The sequence below is a fragment of the Tachysurus vachellii genome, chromosome 5, assembly GCF_030014155.1.
Source record: "Tachysurus vachellii isolate PV-2020 chromosome 5, HZAU_Pvac_v1, whole genome shotgun sequence".
Lineage (NCBI taxonomy): Eukaryota > Metazoa > Chordata > Actinopteri > Siluriformes > Bagridae > Tachysurus > Tachysurus vachellii.
In genome coordinates, this window is record NC_083464.1 from 14,568,108 (window position 1) to 14,581,741 (window position 13,634).

Here is a 13,634-nt window from a genome sequence, read left to right on the forward strand (position 1 = left end):
GGGGGTGTTGGAGACGTACCTGAGTTGCACTCTGTAAACGGGAAGCGCGGCGCCCATTAGCCACGTCTGTCAAAACAAATGTCTAAATGGATGAGTGGAAAAGGGAGACTTGGCGGTTGAAGTTATGTGAGGCGAATATATAATTAAAACACTTTAGGTTTGCGTCTATCGTAATGTTTTATTAATGAATAGGAATTGTAAGAGTTGGGGGGGGGAAACAGGGCAACTCTCAGTGTTTAAGTCTGTCACGTCAAGCTACACTATAGTGTTTATTATCCTACACAGTGTTTAAGTCTCATGTCAACCTACACTATAGTGTTTATTATCCTACACAGTGTTTAAGTCTCATGTCAACCTACACTATAGTGTTTATTATCCTACACAGTGTTTAAGTTTCACGTCAAACTACACTATAGTGTTTATTATCCTACACAGTGTTTAAGTCTTACGTCAAACTACACTATAGTGTTGATTATCATACATAGTGTTTAAGTCTCACGTCAAACTACACTATAGTGTTGATTATCATACATAATGTTTAAGTCTCACGTCAAACTTCACTATAGTGTTGATTATCATACATAGTGTTTAAGTCTCACGTCAAACTACACTATAGTGTTGATTATCATACATAGTGTTTAAGTCTGTCACGTCAAGCTACACTCTAGTGTTTATTATCTTACACTGTGTTTAAGTCTGTCATGTCAAGCTACACTACAGTGTTTATTATCCTACACTGTGTTTAAGTCTCATGTCAACCTACACTATAGTGTTTATTATCCTACACAGTGTTTAAGTCTCATGTCAACCTACACTATAGTGTTTATTATCCTACACAGTGTTTAAGTTTCACGTCAAACTACACTATAGTGTTTATTATCCTACACAGTGTTTAAGTCTTACGTCAAACTACACTATAGTGTTGATTATCATACATAGTGTTTACGTCTCACGTCAAACTACACTATAGTGTTGATTATCATACATAATGTTTAAGTCTCACGTCAAACTTCACTATAGTGTTGATTATCATACATAGTGTTTAAGTCTCACGTCAAACTACACTATAGTGTTGATTATCATACATAGTGTTTAAGTCTGTCACGTCAAGCTACACTCTAGTGTTTATTATCTTACACTGTGTTTAAGTCTGTCATGTCAAGCTACACTATAGTGTTTATTATCCTACACAGTGTTTATATCTGTCACGTCAAGCTACACTACAGTGTTTATTATCCTACACTGTGTTTAAGTCTGTCATGTCAAGCTACACTATAGTGTTTATTATCCTACACAGTGTTTATATCTGTCACGTCAAGCTACACTATAGTGTTTATTATCCTACACTGTGTTTAAGTCTCACGTCAAATTAAATTATAGTGTTGATTATCCTACACAGTGTTTATGTCTGTCACGTCAAGCTACACTACAGTGTGTATTATCCTACGCAGTGTTTAAGTCTGTCACGACAAGCTACACTACAGTGTGTGTTATCCTACACAGTGTTTAGGTCTGTCACGTCAAGCTACACTATAGTGTGTATTATCCTACACAGTGTTTAAGTCTGTCACGTCAACCACATGTCATTATCCTACACTGTGGTTTGTTTTAGTTCCTTTTTATATGTTTTTTCGACTTGTTTACGATGTTACAGTAATATAATAATACTCAATTGCATACTAAATGACAAATAAATACAAAAACTGGACAAACTAAATGAATCAGTACATATGGATTATCAGAAACTTCGTATATTCGAATAAATCAGTGCCACAGAGTAACGAAAAACGTTACTGGAAGTAATTCACTCACTCACTCACTCACTCACTCACTCATCTTCTACCGCTTATCCGAACTGGAAGTAATTATTTCATAGAAATTAGTCATCAAATGTGTTATAAAGTTTCCTTTAAAAATCTTCATTTTCTATAACAATAACTCAGAGTTATGTAATAGTGATATTATACATGAGTTTAATATAGTTAAATTAACGAATATTAAAATGTTATAAACATAATGGGAAACAAAATGATGTATTATCTGTCATTTTTATTTTTTTTATAAATGTTAACAATTAAAGGATTAAATTTTGATTGAAAATGTCTATAAAATGCACGGCGTCTTTATATATATAAAGGGCTGATTCTGATTATAGTCAGGATATGGAAGTGTTATTATAGTTTAGATTAAGTCACGTGATTAGGGGGCGTGGCCTATTGAGAAAAATCAGAGCAACGTAGAGAATAATGATGTAGTAAAAGCAATTAAGGCGTAGACGAGCATTTATGGAAAATCATTACTATGAGGCAAATCAGTCTGCAAACGAAGACTAATTCTGCCTATACGAATTCTTTACGGCTGCTGAATCATTTCTTTAAATAAGTTTTAAGCATAAAAATAAAAAGCTGATCTGAGAAATGTGCAGTTGGTTTAGTTATACATAAGTCTAACCTCTTAAACTTCGTTAACTGCTGCAGCCAAATTTAGTGCGTCCACGATGGTCAAAGAGCACAGTTGTTCCCTACTGTCTTATAGAAATCGTACAGAACAGGGCCTATTCTTTGCCTTTTTCCTGTAACGCAAATCACTCATCAGACACATCAGTGCAGTCCTTTCAGCAGCCTCTCCATGGCAACCTCGCGCGTCCAGGGAAAAATGCCCCCGCGCCACACAAGGCCGTATTATCGGCGAGCATCTGCGTGCTTTTTTAGCCAGCGGGGGAACTACAAGAGTCGGTCTGTGCCTCTGCTTTGCCTCGACTCCCCGAACAGCGATCATCGGGCTTTTTATAGACTCTCAAATGAGCAGGAGCGGACAGTAAAGCATGCTCATTAAGTGCGTCCCGGAAAGAGAGCTTTGAGGCTCAGGATAAACTCTGTATCACACCATCCATGACGTCTCCGTCATCTACTCTGCTCTGTTTGATAGACTCTACATTCATTCAGAGCATGTCACACACTTACATGATGACAAGACCAAACTGATATCCTATAATAGAGTGGTGAGCGAAGTTGATATGGAATGAAATATTGGTCTATTTAAACAGAATATAATATAATTGAAGTAAATAACAGTATTTCGATTTAAGAAGAAGCATAGCGCATAACGACATATAAGGATTAATGTTAGGATTAGGATTATTGCGGCCTACGTTAATAGGCTGTCATATAAAAAGCATGCAATATTATTGAAAATTGGCTTAATACAGAAAAGTAGAATATTTATAAACCAAAATGTTATATGGTTATCAAGCAAAAGAAGAATATAGATTGAAAAACTGTGCCTTCTTCCTCTCTATAAATGTTTAATAAATACATTGAAGACCAAATGTTTAATAAATACCCTTTATGATAGGCTACATCTTACTTATAACGCCAATGAGATAAATAAATAAAGTATGACTGGACATAACCCCGCCTTTGAAAGAGTTGTGAGGAGCACCTGTGACCCTAAACACACACACACGCGTGCGCGCGCGTGGGCGCACACACACACACACACAGAAAGGACACGCTGAAAGGAAAAGTGAAAACTTACCAAATCGAAGCATTTTCGCTTTCAAGTCTGGTTTTCCCAAATATTACGTTGCATTTCTATTCAAAACCCTGTGGAAATAGCCCACTGAACACAAGACAAATGCACAAATGCGACCGTTAGCAAAAATACATTATATTAAATAATTAAAATAGGAATGATACCAAAAAATATCTTCAGCAACAGCTCCGGATGCAGAAGGAGTGTGTGTTCCTGATTGCGGAGTTTTAGACGACTGAAACAGGAGAGATGTAAGATTTGTTTAAAGCCCCGCATTTCCATTTAAGAACGTGATTGTGTTTGCAAAGATCCCTTTCAATCTTCACAATCTCCCCCTCTCTACCCCTCAGCGTCTCAGAGGCTGCTTTGCAATTCATAGAATTGGTAATTTGCTATTGGGACAAAACGTGAAGAGAAAAGTAATCAGATCAGCCGGGAAAGCGGTGCGAAAAGAAGCCAGGAGAAAAACGCAGGATTTCTTACTGTTTGTTTCGGGATACATGGAAAAAAAATTAGCTGTAAAAGAAATAATTGTAGCTCGGGTAAGATTTGCTAGATTCAAACATTGCGAAACTGACGAGGATGACAGAAGAAAAAGAAAAAAACATCATAATTCTAATGAAATACATACATTTATCCTGAACAATTTCTAAAAAGTAGAAATATGCATGGAATGTCATCATTATTGAATATAGATATGGGAAACGACACTGAAGAAACTACATGTAGGAATCTTAAATAATCCTATGAAAAATGCTAATTTGTGGTCTTTTAGTGAACTTGAGCGCGTGAGGACATTCAGTGAGGTTTTGAGTCTATCATTTTTTCTTTGCCATTATATGAATAATAAGTGCTTTGCATCGATACTGTAAACTACCATTGTACTCAACATAAAACACTTATGTCAATACAGTCAAGTGATTTACATGAATCATTTGAAGGATTGTTGGGATACTTTAGAATACTGATGCTTTTAAAAGGAGAGCAGAGCTACAGTTACTAACAGTACTAATTTCAGTCGGTAAGGGGGGCCCTTCTGCCCCCGTACTGAAGAGTGCGGAACTCCCCCACGTGGTCATTTGCAAAACAACCCACCAGCCAGTGATTTCCTACGGCTTTGCTACTCGCTGTCTTGACTAGTGGGGGAAAAGAAGAAGAAAGGGATTTCAAAAGAGCGAGAGAAAGCATTGTGAAAGCCGCCAATTGCAAGTAACTGGGATCGCGGCGGGAGACAGCCAACCAAGCAGCCCGCGCGAGGGGAAAACACGAAGCGTCAGTAGAGCTCGAGGCGGCCAGCAGCCAATACACGCGCAGGGGAGGCGTGTCCGCGCGCTGCTCCAGCGCCTCCCCGCATGGGCTGTCGCGCTCGCGCTCTAAAAAGCTCTCTCAGCTCCGGAGCGCGCGTCAGTTTTCGGAGTCGGAGCCATGGCGACGACAGCTCAGTATATCCCACGGAATAATTCGTTGCCTTCCAACCCTCTCATGCACCCGGACTCGGACCGGATGCACCAGGGCACGACCTATCGAGAAGTGCAGAAGATGATGCACCACGAGTATCTACAAGGGCTTGCGGCGTCCAACGCGGGCCACCCGATGAGCCTGACGCACCACCAGTGGCTGCCCACATCCGGGGCTGACTGGAGCAGCGGGACGCACCTCGGCCAGCAGCCTGAGCACAAGGCCAGCGTGCCTGCTAGCCGAGAAGAGCTGACTAGTGGGTACCACAGGTCGCATTTGGTTCACCAAGCTGCACAGAACGGCCACCACGGCTCGTGGGCGCCGAGCAGCACCGGGCATCACCTGTCTCCGCTGTCGCCCGCTTCCGGGGGCCACCAGTCACTGGTCTACTCTCAGACGGGCTATGCTATGTTGAGCCCGCAACCATCGCTGCATCATGGCATGCGCGAGCCGCTGCACGATGATGCCGGCGGTCATGAACATCAGCTCGAGTCACCGCAGCAGCCGTTCGGCCACCACCAGGACCATTCAGACGAGGACGCGCCCAGCTCCGACGACCTTGAGCAGTTCGCCAAGCAGTTTAAGCAGCGGCGCATCAAACTTGGCTTCACGCAAGCGGACGTGGGGCTGGCGCTCGGCACGCTGTACGGCAACGTGTTCTCTCAGACCACAATCTGCAGGTTCGAGGCACTGCAGCTTAGTTTCAAGAACATGTGCAAACTTAAGCCGCTCCTCAACAAATGGCTAGAGGAGACAGACTCGAACACGGGAAGCCCGACAAACTTGGACAAGATCGCGGCACAGGGCCGCAAGCGCAAGAAGAGGACCTCGATCGAGGTCGGGGTGAAAGGGGCGCTGGAGAACCACTTCCTGAAGTGCCCAAAGCCCTCGGCGCACGAGATCAGCACGTTGGCCGGCACGCTGCAGCTGGAGAAAGAGGTCGTGCGCGTGTGGTTTTGCAACAGAAGACAGAAAGAGAAAAGAATGACCCCGGTGGGGGTCGCGCATCCAAGTATGGAGGACGTTTACTCACAGGCGGAGACCCCTCCGCTTCACCACACGCTACAAAGTCCCGTCCAGTGACTGTACTCCTGAGTAAAAGCTCTTATTTCAACAGAAACAAAAAAGAACATCGATAGAGAAAAGGGGACTAGGGATTTCACAGTATTTAATTTTTTGCATTTGTTATCCAGAGTGACAATGCACGCAGCAAAGTTGGGTGAAAAAGAGTTTCTCGCCGCAGACCGGAGACTGTGGCGCAACAACAGTAGATGGGACGCAAATGATAAGGGGAACAAAACGCATGAATGACTGCAGAGTCGAATTGATGTGCATTTTAGAGAAAACCGTTTTCACTAAAAACGTATTGATTTGAAGGCGTTCTGGTGGAGAAAATAATAATTCGATTATTTCAGCGCTGCTCAAAAGGAGCCATATGCCACAAAAGAGATGTTTTTTTCTCATTGCTGTCGCAGGCTTTAATCTGAGGTGATGGTGATGGTGGTGGTTGTCTGATCTGTTGTCAACAAAGGACACGTTTTCTACATTCTAACAATTAACAGATTCACTGTTACCGTATAGTTGTCAGAACATTTTGTGATGTTTACTTTATTCGGGATGTTTTAACCTTTTACGTTTCAGTGTTGTATTTGTTTTCCTCTCTGACCATTTTGGCCTTTTTGTGTATTTTTCGAGTAACCACAACCCAAACATTTTGACAAAGCCACTGAGCCATAATTTGGAGATGTATCTTGTTTACAAATGTCCGTTATATGAGCAGATACCTGATTTCTTCTAAACTATAAAAAAAAAAAAAGATGGTACTGTCAATTAGCCTACATGGTTTAAAAACAAACCAAATTGTCATTTTCGCGGTTCACTTTTTTTCCACTCTTTTGTTATAAGCACTTATTCTTGCGTTCTCATGCTCGCATTTATTTATTATTTTCATGATAACTAAACGAGACGTTTTCTTGTTTACATTATCCGTAACTCATCCAGAGTTATAAGAATCGACAGTGTTTTTTCCGGCACAGGCTAAACCAGTTTTGGAAACTGAAAGGGCGAAAATGGAAATAAAAGTAGTATCTCAGGTAAATTTCAGCGCCCGTCTATTCTGCTGTACTCCTTTCCTTATGTCTTATTACCATCGGCCCAGTCTGGTCGTGCGCTCTGCTGTGCCCAAGTCCGTACACTGGCGTACTAACTAGTATGTTAAAATAGTATACAACTATTTGGACGTACTATTTAGAACTCTAGTTTTTGGACATATCTGTGGTCGCTCGGATTTATTCCCTACCGGTCTGTTAACGAATAGAGGAAGACTGATTGTGCTGATGAAATTATCCGATGTGGGATTATTTATTGTTTTCTGAAAGCAGGACATAAAAAAGGGATCCTGAATAAGTCGTGCGTTTCGTGTCGTTTCTCAAGGCATCTGTGAGTGAGCAGTTTGGAGCAGGTGTTCATTTTATTATTATTATTATTATTATTATTATTATTATTATTATTATTATTATTATTTTATGAAGTTTTTTTTTTTTTGCAATTCTGTTATTTCAAATCGTGTGGGATATACAACTTTTCCAAAAAACAACAAACAAAAAAAAAAGAAAAGATTTTAAACAAATAGCTGTCATTATTATTTCCAATATGTAAATATGTCCAATATGTAAACATATGTATTTGTTCTGAGTTTGTTTTGGATCTTTTTTTTTTGTTGTTCTTTCCGGGCAGTTTTGTACACTTACTAATTCCAAGAAGATATTTTAATATTTCGTTTATGGATTTGACCATTTATATATCTATATATTTATTTCTTAAAGTTGTTCGGAGCTTTCTGTTTGGCTCTGTTAATTATGTTGCAGTGAATTACAAATGTTTTTGTTTACTACATTGGTTGTATGTTGATTGCGAAATGTAGACTGCAAAGTCACGTTTATATTTATGTTATAGTAATATTTTATTACTTACATAAAACGTATATTCGAGAACTTGGCTTCTGTCTTTTTTAAGATGAAATTTCCACATTCTCCACCACAGATCTCATATTTTGGTTAATACATAAAGAATAATAAAACAAATAAAATAGGGTATAATAGATAACACATCGTTTAGCTTCAGTATCATCACCACTGTATCTCCACCTGCTCTATGCTGCTCCCTTTATTCGTTCAAGTGTGTTTTGTCAAAATCAGGAGATAAATAAATGATAAGCATATTTAATCAAATTTGTAAATAAAAAATAGGTCCAACATCCACTGTTTGTTTTGGCTCTTATAACACAGACAGATTAAAGTTAACACCACAGCTTGTTAATGGAACTGATACTTACTGGTGTTTTCTGGTGGGAAACACTTCTGCATTTAAATGGATAATATGAAAACACGTAAAAATCAACACAACTCAATTTCATCAATGTGAACACCAAAATGCTGAAGCGAGGTTATTCGAATATACACCGATTCATCTAATATCGTAGACAATTCACTTGCAGTGCACAAAATCATAGATGAACTTAAATATCACTCCTTCTAACTTCATCTTCTAATCTTCATCTTCTCATCTTCATCTTTTATCCCTGTAAATGATTTTTTCCTTGTTCAGGCTGTCTTACAATACATTAAAAATGTTCTTCTATTTGGGGAAAAATCAGAGATGAACTTAAATATCACTCCTAACTTCATCTTCTAATCTCCATCTTTAATAATTGTAAATGATTCTTCTCGCTCAGGCTTTCTTACAATACATGAAAAATGTTCTTCTTTTTGGGGAAAACTTAAATATCACCCCTTCTATCTTCATCTTCTATTTTTCCCCAAAAAGAAAAACATTTTTAATGTACAGTAAAACAACCCGAGCAAGGAATCAGGAATCATTTATTAAAACCTTTTAAAATAGTTACAGGATACCCACACATTTGGTCATATTATGTGCATCATAAATGATGCACTTTGCTAATATTTATTTGTGTTTGAACTGAACATATGGCACTGCGACTTTCAGTCCACTCTATTTTAATGCAAAGCGCATAAGTGAGACCGATGAAATGTGCTTTTAGCTGGACATATGGCCCTTCCAGATGTATTATATATTTGAGTATAACGTATTCAATTCTGTTATTTCATGTGTTTTAGAAATCTATGTGTTGTTAAGTTACTGTAAGTCGCGATTGCTGAAACGTGTCGATTACAGTGTGCGCAGTGTTTAAAACTAATTCGACTTAAAAAAGACTTTTAGGAATTGTTAAGGTTACAACAATTACACACATGAAATCATATGAACTCACAGACTGACACGAAATAGCATGTCCATGGGAAACTGTCCAAGGAAAAATAGTTAAGATAAAGAATGAAAAAAGTAAGAAAGTGCAGATGAGTAAATGAAGAAGAAAAAGGCTTATTAGGGGTGTTACTCATAACCGGAATTAGTTTCACTATTTCACCTATACACTATATCTAAATATCAAACCATTTGATCTGCTGTTAAAAGATTAAAACGTCAATTTTTTTTTTTGACAATAATAAACCTTTTGTTATTTTAACTACAGTTACAGTGGATTAAAACTTGTTTCACTAATTCAGTAAAACATTTCGTTTCAGATTGTTTCTGTAATTTAGAATTAAAAATAAAACTTGTAAGCTTTAAAGCAATGATAGACAATATGTATAAATGTTCTATATCACTGCAATATAAACATTAATAGTTATGTTAATATTCTGCTTTTTTTTGAATCTCTTCGGGATGGTTGACACCTTTAATGATAAATATGACCAATTATGACTCTGTTACATCCTATTATTACAGATGTTGTTTTATTATGAGGTAAACTCGATAAATATAAATGTAAAAAAAAAAAAAAAAGAAAGAAAAAAAAACAACAAACAAAAAATGAATTACTTTAAATTTTTTTTTACTTTATACCAGTCAAATATTCTGTCATACAACTCGGGCATCAGACGAGACCCCATTCTCTTCAAGAGCTTGAGGAGTGGAATTGTTAGGCAAATGCGCCCCCTACCGTCCAAACGATTCAATATAAATGTACCTATAGATCGCACCTAGACCACAGTTTCCCAAAAGCATCGTAAATTCTGGCAAAGACAGTTTTCAATGTCATCATGCCATTAAACCCAATCGTTGTGCTGTGTTGCCTCTGCGAAATTTAGTTTTGATTTGGCCAAAATAAGAATCAAAAGCATCTATTTAAGCTTTTTTTTTATTATTTAATCTCTCTCTCTCTCTCTCTCTCTCTCTCTCTCTCTCTCTCTCTCTCTCTCTCTCTCCTTCTTTATTCAGGATAGATAATTAATTGATTATAAACTGTTTATTGTACATCATGATGTAACAGTAATGTCCATACAAACATACATTTGTATGTCCATACAGACATACAAGGATTAATGTGCTGGAAAATTTCCATAAACAAACTTACACATGTAAACTGTCCTTAATTCATGACTTCACTTTAGCCATCGTTCGAAAAATTTGGTTCCAATTCCACACCATTGATAAAATAGAACTGATACATTGGATTGGGGTTTAAAGCTTCATTGCAATTCTATTTCTATACCCAGTTAAAGAAGAGACCATTTGAATATCTTTGCATTTATTAATTACTTCAAGATAAGGCAAGCACTGAGTTGTACTAATTGCATGAAAGGTTTCATTAGATCATATGTACGGAGTTAGAAAGTGGGAAAGATTCTGATAAGCAAAGATAGAGTTAGAGTGCACACATACTGTACAAAAGAGCACTGAACATGTTTAGAGCCTTATGTGCTTGACCTGAAAGGCAATAAAGTGACCTTTGATCATTCCTGTGCTGAAATGTGGACCAGCACAAGATGGCAAGATTGAAGAATTCAGATGGAGTGAAAAACTTACACTTGATATAATTATGCTCTCAAATGATCATACATGTAAAAGTACACAGAACAGTTATGAGCTTGTATGGATTAAAATATTTCATTAACTGTAAGATTTTTTTACTAAGAAATCAAATTTTTTAAATAGCTTAGAAATTATTCTTTGTGTTCCTCTAACAATAGCTTTCTAACTTTCTGTATTGCAATTCCAAAAAAATATATACAAATCGTAAATATAAACAGTCAAATTACCCTTAGATAAATTTTAAGCATCAGCATTGCCACCCCATTTTTCTACCAAGATAAAGCTTTTTTTTTATATTTTGTTAAATGACGATTTTACCCATGCACCATTTGAATAGAATATTTTATCATTTATATCCATTTTATCATTTCTTCAAACTGTATAGTAATTTTGAATATGCTGACACTTGTATCAGCTCTAGTCCTAAGTACATAATATTACTACAGCTATGCAGCTGAAAGGGAAAACACAAACATACTTTTACTTGTCAGTGAGCCATTTTTTAACTATTAATCCAACTCTGCTTACATGAAGTGTAAGCAGTTAAACTTGAGTTAAGCTTTCTACAACTGCATAAAGACAATCCTAAGGTTAATACAGAAAGACTTCAGGGATTCTACATGGACATAATAAAGATGGAAAGGTGAATAACTGAGCATAGGATTGTCTATAGATTCTCCATGAAACACATAAAGCAGATGTGCAGCTCTGCTAAGTGCAGATTGGTTGTTTGTGCATAAGTATACTTAGCCATAGGAAGAGTCATTGCAGATATTTAGTGCCATCAGGCTTGTATAGAAAGCATCTCTCTCTCTCTCTCTCTCTCTCTCTCTCTCTCTCTCTCTCTCTCTCTCTCTCTCTCCTCCTCCTTTCAGAGTCTTCACAGCCATATATCTCAGCTGCAGTTGCATGTGTGAGGGCTGACACTGCCTCCTTCATCAGGAGAATATCATCAAACTCAGGAGATGTGGATTAGTGATGATTAGCAGGGATTATAGCTGGTTAATGGTGAGAAAATACATTAGGAACCATGGGCTCATGGGGGGAGGTTCGTTCACGCTAGCGGATTTGCATTGATCCACGGCAAATGAATGAGGATTAGTCGCATCTATCTGCCAACAGATAAATAACATTAAGCGCATTATTTGGTTGCAGAGTATTATTAATGACATTACAAACACTACAACAATGCTGCTAATTATGCCTGAATAATGCATTTATTGCTATTTTAAACTACTGTCTTTTCCTTAAGAGTGTGAAGTGATGCCAAGGATCCTGGTGAACATATGTGAATCCCATTAAAATGCTGTATAAGCATCTAGCTTAATAGCAAGAACCCTCTACCTTACATATTTTATTAAGACTAAGACCAAAATCTATCAACCCCACTTAAGATCCAGACTAGCAATGATATAAAGGATGTACTGGCATACTGGATTACTACTGGCATCCACTGGCATGCAGGTTTATGTCTCATTCATTCATTTATCTTCAGTAACACTTTATCCTGAGCAGGTTTGCAGCAGATCCATTCCATTTCCCATCACAAGGCACAATGTACACATTCAAAAGCACATTCACTTCTAGGGTTAACTGAGTGTCATCAATCCACCATAGGGAGGTGAAAGGAAACCAGAGAAACCCAGAAGAAACCTATATGAATGCTTGAAGAACATGTGAATCTTTGCACAGGCTCAGGATCAGATGTGGAGGTGTAGGACCACAGTGCTACCTGCTTTTATGAATTTCACTGAAATTGTTCCAAATGAAGAGACCCGATTACAAATAATTACGAATTCCACTATATAGCAGTGGGCTTTTATAAAAAGAAAACCAAATAATGTGGGATTAGAATGTTTAAACAAGGCTGTAAGGCATCAGATAGTTAAGGAGGTAGATACATTAAGACAGAATAGTCGATTATCCATTAACAGTTTTAATCAGCAGGTGGTTAAGCGCTCCAGGTCTCTTTCTTTAGCTTCCCTTATACCTCATACTGTATCAACCTCTGTCTGATTCTTTCTCATTTATCAAATAAATACATGACCCACCAACGAAGGGCAGAGTAGGGGTTGGAGGGGAGAGCAGAGAAAAAGATTTTTTCATTTTTTTCATCGACAATTCTTTCTATTCTACACCTGAAGATTTCCTCTCAGAACTACATGAAAGATGGGCTGCAATGTGGCCACACAGTGATCAACTATTTACCATATGAAAAGCTTCAGCAGAGCACAAGAGAGAGATATTGCTGTGTTATTTATGATACAGGACACTGCAGGTATAGGTTTCTCCTATAGGTGGATAGGTGGGGACCTAAAAGCAGGGGTTGGTTTGTAAAGTTCCCTAAGCCATGTTTAGTACTGCACCAAGTTCAATGACATCTAAACTTTTTTATTCTTTTTATTTTTCTGTTAGTGATAGACAAAAATATATGTACTAATTTGTGTTTTGGTATACCCCACCAAAAGATGTTCTATCCTAGCCACCTAGCTGATAATAAAATACAGCTGGATATCAGATAACAACTTGACACAAATCCACATAATTTTTTTTTATTAAATTAGGTGTTTGGTAAAATACTATATAGAATGTATCATGTAAAAGTATAACACATCTACCAGTTAGTGTAGAGAGAAAATGCACAATTCATCGCAAGTCATGAAAGTACAGGTAAAAATCCTCTCCAATCATTTTGCTGATATATTTGCTATCTAATATTTTGTACTGTGAGTTTGCATAGCGTTCATTCT

General features: G+C 37.7%; 2 protein-coding genes across 2 annotated transcripts in view; one reads left to right on the forward strand and one right to left on the reverse strand.

Annotated features, from left to right (window-relative positions):
• The window catches only part of utp11 (UTP11 small subunit processome component), a 120,378-nt gene that overhangs the window by 82,480 nt on the left and 24,264 nt on the right, over positions 1-13,634 (reverse strand). The gene's annotated exons all lie outside the window — the stretch shown is intronic.
• On the forward strand, positions 4,933-7,985 carry pou3f1 (POU class 3 homeobox 1). Its single transcript, XM_060869908.1, has one exon. It carries the CDS (start codon positions 4,960-4,962, stop codon positions 6,073-6,075), a length of 1,116 nt encoding a protein of 371 aa, XP_060725891.1. The 5' UTR covers positions 4,933-4,959; the 3' UTR covers positions 6,076-7,985.